The 7,911-nt window shown below is 49.8% G+C and overlaps 1 protein-coding gene across 1 annotated transcript; it reads left to right on the top strand.

The window, feature by feature from the left end:
• Window positions 1–3,836: 3,836 nt before the first annotated feature.
• Window positions 3,837–7,629, top strand: Sowaha (sosondowah ankyrin repeat domain family member A). The gene has a single exon (XM_050157692.1). The coding sequence runs from the start codon at window positions 4,124–4,126 to the stop codon at window positions 5,780–5,782; it is 1,659 nt and encodes a 552-aa protein (XP_050013649.1). The 5' UTR covers window positions 3,837–4,123; the 3' UTR covers window positions 5,783–7,629.
• Window positions 7,630–7,911: the final 282 nt, after the last annotated feature.

Here is a 7,911-nt window from a genome sequence, read left to right as displayed (position 1 = left end):
CCCTGGTTTTTCTTTTAAATTTGGTTTTGTTTTGGGAGGGAGGCTGCATGGGCAGAGGGCAGAGGGCAGAGGTGAGGGGACGGAGAGATGAGTGGGATCAGAATGCATGCTGTGAAATCCACCAAGAATCAATAAAAGTTTAAGAAAAGAGGGAGAAGAAAAATAGTATTTAATTTTCTTTTACAATAGCCAGATACACCTTGCTGGTGACTTTTGAAGTTATTGCCTTTAAAGAGATCACAGGTCCCTGAGGGCCTCCTGATAGGATTACAGGTAACCTAGTAGAATTTGGGGTCACAGGAATATAGTAAGACAGGATGTCTCTACTGTAAGCAAAACCTGGCTGATGAGAGTCCCAGAAAATGTCCTGGAAAGGAACTAGGCCCTATTGATTCATTATTATTACTTATTATTATTGTGTTTTTGCTTTTGTCTTTTGAGGCAGGTTTCTCTGTGTATCCCTGGCTGTCCTGGAACTTGCTCTGTGGACCAAGCTGGCCTCGAACTCAGAGATCTGCCTGCCTCTGCCTCCTGAGGGCTAAAATTAAAGGTGAGTTTGCCACCAAACATGTTTTTTCAATATTATTGTAAAGCAAAATATCTATATATGAAAGTAATATTAGTTCTTTGTCTACAATCTTCATATCAAATAGCATTTGTGCCGGAATTATTGATTCTCAGCCTGTGAGAGACCTTAGCCAGACTCCAGGATGAGAGGTTTCTTTCCCTTCCTTTGTCCTCATAATTTTCCATCTTTATATCCTGCCCCAGTATCATAACATGGCTTTTAAAAAAAAATAAATAAAAACAACAAAAACTCTAGAGACTCAGCTATCAAGATGGCCTAGTAAGTGAAAAGGCTTGCCACCAAGCCTGCAGACCCAACTTCAGCCACTGGAACCCACATGGTGGCAGGAGAAAACTGATTTCCTGAGAGTTGTCCTCTGACCATGCCTGCGCTACACATATGTACAAAGAAAACAGAAAACAAATGTAGATGCTGAAACACAAACTCTTCTTCCAAGCATGTTGGTAGCACTCTATGTTTTTTTGTTTTGTTTTGTTTTTTTCTTTTTTGGTTTTTTTTTTTTTTTTTTTGAGAGAGGGTTTCTCTGTGTTTCTCTAAGCTGTCCTGGAACTCAGTCTGTAGACCAGGATGGTCTTGAACTCACAGAGATCCACCCGCCTCTGCCTCCCTGAGTGCTGAGGTTAAAGGCGTGCACCCCCTCCCCACCCCCCACCTCCACCCCCGCCTGTCCTCACTCTCTTGTTGATTGCTTGACAACACAGAAGACAATGGTCCTAAATGTTCCCCTACTTGGTAGAATAAGGAGATACTAGGGCTGGAGAGATAGCCCAGTAGTTAAGAACATTTGCTGCTCTTCCTGAGTTAGGTTCCCAGCACCCACATGACAAAGTTCTTGGGAACCTGATGCCTCTGTTGGCACCAGGCATACATGTAGTGCACAGACATACATGCAGGCAAAATACTCATATACATAAAATTAGACTGAAAATTTTAAAGTTAAAAAACCAGACAAAAGCAAGCAAACAAACCAACAACAACAACAACAACAACGGGATGGAGCGATGACTCATCACTTAAGGGCACTGCTTGCTTTTCCAGAGGACCCAGGTTCAATTCAGCATCCACATGGCAGCTCACAACTGTCTGTAACTCCAGGGGATCTGGCACCGTTACACAGGCATACATGCAGGCAAACACCAATGCACATTAAAAAAAAAAAAAAAAGCTAGCCGGACATGTTGGTGCACACCTCTGATTCCAGCATTCTGGAGGCAGAACCAGACAGGTATCTCTGTTCAAGGCCACCCTGGTCTACAATCGAGTTCCAAGACTGACAGTACAGAGAAAACCTGTCTCAAAGATGAATGAATGAATAATAAATAAATGAAAATACTATTCAAACTCCTAGCATAGTTGGCCAGGCCTGATGGCACACACCTTTAATTCCCAGCACTCAGGTATTGGCAGAGGCAGGTGGAGCTCTGTAAGTTTGTGCTATCCTGGTCTACATATTAAGTTTCAGTCAAGGTTACATAGTGAGACTTAGTCCCCCCCCCCAACAACAACAACAACAAAACAAACAAAAACAACAAGGAACCCCCAACTTGATAGTACTTACCTGTGATCCCAGCACTTAGAAGAGGAGGACTGTTGAGTTCCAAGACATCCTGGGAATATTTTATTCTTGTTGGATCAACACACACACACAGCTGCTGGTACGCTGTCAAAGCCTGTACTCTCAGCATTTAAGTGAAGGCAGGATGATCAGGATTTAAGGACCGCCTCTGCAGGAGTTTGAGGCCTTCATGGGTCGGGTGAGAGACTTTCTCAGAAAACAACACGCCAAGGTGTATGAGCTGAGTTCAGTCCTCTCAGAATCCACGTAACAAAAGGCGAGAACTCCTGGATGAAGTCTCTAACGTCCATTATTGCACGGCCGCAGGCCTGTGCCCACCAGGTCTGCACACATAAATAAAAGTTGAAGATAAAACAACAAAAGTGAAGCCAGCAACCCCCCCCCCACCACCACCTCCTGGCTTCCCCAGCAGCCAAGGCTCTTTCTCATCTGCCCAGCAACTCCCTTGCCTGAAGCTCTTCCTTCAGGTCCCCCACCCCCACCCCATCTTCATCCTGACTGCCTGGCTCAAACTCCCAATCGGTCCCCGCGGAGTCTGACCACCCTCGATTTCCTATAGCGTGTGTGGTGCATGCTATAACTCACATAACATCGTGGAGCTTCCTCACTTCTGCTTCCTTCCGATAAATGAACTCTGCTAGGCCAAAGCTTTTATCTCTGCGAACACGCATCAAAGCCTGAAGAGGTCCCAGCACAATCTATGTCCTCAATAAATATTTATGAAATAACCGAAGTTTTAAACACAGCTTGGCCTGGAGGTGTGGTGGTGTAGTCAGGCATTTGGGGGGCCTTGGGTTCCCTGTTTAACGCCCCAATATAGTTCCTACTTTGCCTTTTTATTTTTAAATGTTATAGACATACCCATACATAGTAGAAGAAAATACTTCAAAATGTTAGTGGTCATTTCTGGTGGTATTTTTTTCCTTCTTTGTGTTTTCCTGTGGGTTTATTCCTGAAATCCTATGATAAAATGGGCTGTTTTAGGGGAAGCATACTGGTGCACACCTATAATCCAGTACTCAGAATACGGAGGCAGTGGCATCACAAGTTCCATACCAACTTCCATATGTGAGGTACATATAGAGACAAAAGAAAGGGGGTGTGTTTGAAACATCTCAGTGAGGAAAAGTGCATGCTGCCACGCCAGACGACCTGAATTCGCTCCAGAGCCCCTATGATGGAAAGCCAGAACCGACTGTCTCAAGTTGTCTTCTGACCTACAGGACACACACACACACACACACACACACACACACACACCACTCAATGAATAATAAAGAAAATGCAAATGTCAAAGCTCCACATTTAAAACAGTATTATTTTATCATAAGAAAATTGCTTTCTAAACCTCTCCTGCGCCTCTAGGGCCGTGCATTCAATGTCACACACAGCGAATGCTTTTGCTGTGAATTTCATGAATCCGTTTTCCTGTAGGAGATGCATCAGAAATTGGAGAGGTATTGAGGCAATATATATTGCAAGGACATGCTATGTAAAATACTGCTTTTATTTTGTGGTAAATACTGCTGGAAAGAATAAATATCCTTGCCTCGCCCATTCAGGGCAATATTCCCAGGGAACACACCCACCTAGCAACCAGGAGCGGAGCGGAAGAGCAGCACTGCGCCTTTAATTCCGCGACTGGGGTGGGGTAGCCCGGAGAGGTTCCACTCCCCCACTCCCTCTGTACCTCCAGTGGCAGCTGTCACCTGTAAGCCGAGCACCGCTCAGGGGCATGGAGCCCAGCACCCATTGGATAGGACCTCTCGGCAGCAACCTATCCCCCAGGCTGGGGGCCCGGCCCGGTGCAGGCGGAGGGCAGGAGCTCCAAGCGCCCTTCGCCCGGAGGCGTCCCAGTGCGGCGGGGAGGGCGTGACTGCAGTCCAGCTTCGGGGATCAGAGCTCCAGGTGAGCCTGGCGAGGCGGCTGGGGCGACCCCGGAGCCGCAGGGACCGAGTATGGCGCTGGCAGCCGCCGCCGCTGCGGCCGCTGCCGCCGCAGGGGTGAGCCAGGCGGCGGTGCTGGGCTTCCTTTTGGAGCACGGCGGGCAGGTGCGCAACTCCGAGCTACTGAGTCGCTTCAAGCCGCTGCTGGACGCCGGGGACCCGCGCGGCCGCGCAGCCCGCAGGGACCGCTTCAAGAAGTTCGTCAACAACGTGGCGGTGGTGAAGGAGCTGGATGGGGTCAAGTTCGTGGTGCTGAGAAAGAAACCGCGACCTCCGGAGAGACCAGAGCCCCCGCACCCCTCCAGCCCTGGGGTGCTAGCCACGCAGGCTGAGAGCACTGCCGTCCCAGCGGAGGACACCTGCGTCCCCGGAGCTTCCCCTTCCCCACAGCCGTCCGAGGAACCGCAGGAGGACTTGTCCGCACCATCGGATCCACAGCCTGCCTCAGGGCCCCCACCCTCAGGGGTCACCCAGCTTGGGGTTCCATCAAGCTCAGCGCCACAGGCTGGGGTACCCGAGGATCAGGAGCTGCCCTGGCCCTCGGAGGGAGCCTCAGAGGTAGCCGTACCAGCCAGTGTGCCGTCGGGGGCACCCTCGCCGAGCACAGAGTCGCCAGACCCGAAGCCTGCACCTCCCACGGCGCAAATGCCACCGCAGAAGCCCTGCATGCTGCCGGTGCGCTGCGTGGTCCCCGGCCCCGCGGCGCTGCGGATCCGCGCGGAGGAGCAAGGCCTGCGCAGGCAGCGTTCGGAGGAACCGAGCCCGCGGGCCTCCCCGATGCTGCTGCGGCGGCTCTCGGTAGAGGAGTCGGGTCTGGGCCTCCACCTGGGACCCGGCCGCTCCCCCCATCTCAGGCGCCTGTCGCGCGCGGGCCCGCGCCTGCTGAGCCCGGATACAGAGGAGGTGCCTGCCGCGCCTCCGCCACCGCCTGCGGTGCCCCTGGAGCCCACGGAGCACGAGTGGCTGGTGCGCACGGCCAGCGGCCATTGGAGCCACCAACTGCACGGGCTGCTCTTGCGGGACCGCGGCCTGGCTGCCAAGCGTGACTTCATGTCAGGCTTCACCGCCCTACACTGGGCAGCCAAGAGCGGCGATCGGGAGATGGCTCTACAGCTGGTGGAGGTGGCCCGGCGTGGGGGCGCGCCCGTGGACGTGAACGCGCGTTCGCACGGTGGCTACACGCCGCTGCACCTGGCGGCCCTTCACGGCCACGAGGATGCAGCCGTGCTGTTAGTGGTGCGCCTGGGCGCCCAAGTGCACATCCGCGACCACAGCGGCCGTCGTGCCTACCAGTACCTGCGGCCTGGCTCCTCCTACGCGCTGCGTCGTTTACTTGGTGACCCTGGCCTGCAAGCTATGACGGAGCATGATGGGGCCAGTGGTGGCAGTGGGAGCCTTGTGTCGAGGCATCCCGTACAGGTGGCTGCCACCATCCTCGGCTCCACCACTAGCGCGTTTCTGGGCGTCCTGGCTGACGACTTGATGCTCCAGGACCTGGCTCGTGGCTTGAAGAAGTCAAGCTCCTTCAGCAAGTTCTTGGGTGCCTCCCCCATGGCTCCCCGCAAAAAGACCAAGATCCGTGGTGGCCTGCCATCCTTCACCGAAATCTCTCGTCGACCCACCCCGGGGCCTTTAGCTGGTTTAATGCCCAGTCTGCCCCCTCCAACCTGAATGACCATGAAGCCACCAATGCCTTGGTTGACCAACCAGGGCTTGTGCCATACCATCTAAGCCTGTCCAAGACAGGACCAACGCCTGCAGCCTGTTCCACTTCCCACCTTGTCCATCGCAGCCTATTCTACCCAGATGGGCCTTCACCTTCTGTCTGAACTTTGATGTGCCTATAGAGATGGGATTCTTGTTCCCTGAGAGAGGTCCCTGTGAAGAAACTTCACAGGTCTGAACTTGGAAGGAGACTTGAAGTTTAGGGTCAAAGGTTAAGGGGCAGCAGCTGGTCTGGCCCCTGGAGGTGTTAACCAGAGGCCTCTGCATGGACAGATTCCCAAACCAGAAGTGGAGTCAGGGTCTCTAGATATTCAAAGATGGCGACTTTAAGATCTGTAGTGTCTTTGTAATTGGATGCTTTTATTCTGTTTTTAAATTTAAAAAATGAGGTATGGAAACTTTGATAATACCTTTTGAAATTCTGGGTTTTTTTCCCCCACTTTTAGACAAAGTAAGAAGACATTTTCAGTCTTTTGCTGACTATTTTGGAAATCTATCTTTTAAAAAGAGGGAAATTAGTCCTAGCCAACAACACTAAATAAGTTTATCTACCTCACTGTAGGCAGCACAGATTCTGGAATCTTGAACACGGAATAACCGTTGTGACCCTAATGAATGTAACCAATTCCAATTGTACTGTGAATATCAAATATTGCGAAACAAGTGTGTGATTGGGTGTGGTGGCGCATGTCTTTCATCCTACCAGATGGAGGCAGATCTCTGTGAGTTCTAAACCAGCCTGGTCTACAGAGCTAGTTCCAGGACAGCCAGGGCTACACAGAGAGACTCTGTCTCAAAACAAACCAAACAGACAACCTCCAAACCCCCCAAAACAAGCAAAAACAAACCAAAAGAAGTGCATCTTGGGAGTAAGTGTGATTTAACAAAGATAGAAAAAGAGACATTTTGGTAAATAACTTTAAACTACTCAAATGTAAATTTATTTCACACTAACTGGTGGCTACTTTGATTTGGCATGAAATTTTAATTTTTTTAAAATTGTGATTTAATTGTGAATTTTGAATCTGTGGTTTTCTGTGCAATGGGTGAAAAGTTATAATCAAAGGAAAAAATTATTACATGAGAAAAAACTGTTTAATAGTAATTGAAACGATTGTTATTTTATATGAAAGTTCTGAACAAATAAGTGTATGATATCCATTTAAAAACAAAAACACTTGAACTAGCCAATGCAGAACTTGGTCCAGTGACCTAGAATGAGCGGTGTAACTTCTGGACCTTTGTTCCTTCCTGTGAATGGAGCAGGCTCGTGGCTATGCCCAAGATTTCCGGCTGGGCATGGTAGAGTCATAATAGTACCCTTCCCTCCCCCCTTTAAAGAAAAAAATGTGAAATCTATTTACTCAATCAACTTTTTGTATCCCGTCATGATGTTGCTGTCTTTGGGAACTATGTTTGCATGTCATCAGTCGTGCTGAGTGGTTCTTGTGGCACAAGGGTGTGACTTCACCCCCAATATACGTCAGTGAGACCTTTGAAATCATTAAAGATAGTCCAGCAGTCATTCATGGGATGATTTAAAGCCACGAAATAAATAGTTCCTGTTTCTATGTCTGAGACACACTTCTCTTAGCTATAATTGATTTTCCTTTTTTAAAGAAATGTTGTTATTATTGGGGCTGGAGAAATGGCTCAGTGCTGGAGAAATATTATTGGCTCAGCGATTAGAAGCATATAATGCTCTTGTGATGGACCCCAGTTTGGTTCCCAGCACCCACGTAAGGCATCTTACCACCTCCTGCACCTCTGGACTGTATACCTCTACATAGACATACCCCCCCACACAAATAAAAACAAATCTTTAAAATATTTGGTCTTACTGTGTGTGAGAGGGAGGGAATGTGGGTCCTCATGTGCCACAGAGGTCAGAAGACAGCTAGGGGTGGGTTCTCTCCTTCCCCTGTGAGCTCCAGGAAGCAGGTTGTCAGGCTGCTAGACCATCATGCACCACACACTCCACACCATCCCACCCCACCCCACTCTACCCCAGCTACCTGGAGCTAAAGATTGAATCCAGGGTGTCTCCCTTACTAGGCAAACATTACCCACCAGCT

The sequence above is a fragment of the Alexandromys fortis genome, unplaced genomic scaffold (genome assembly GCF_014885135.2).
Source record: "Alexandromys fortis isolate MF-2015 unplaced genomic scaffold, M_Fortis_MF-2015_v1.1 scaffold_103, whole genome shotgun sequence".
NCBI lineage: Eukaryota > Metazoa > Chordata > Mammalia > Rodentia > Cricetidae > Alexandromys > Alexandromys fortis.
The sequence above is the reverse complement of the archived record's forward strand: the minus strand, read 5'-3'. Positions and strand labels throughout refer to the sequence as shown.

Bases quoted from the DNA above. Each gene is read 5' to 3' on its own strand.
- Sowaha (XM_050157692.1), top strand. From the start codon at position 4,124: ATGGCGCTGGCAGCCGCCGCCGCTGCGGCCGCTGCCGCCGCAGGGGTG.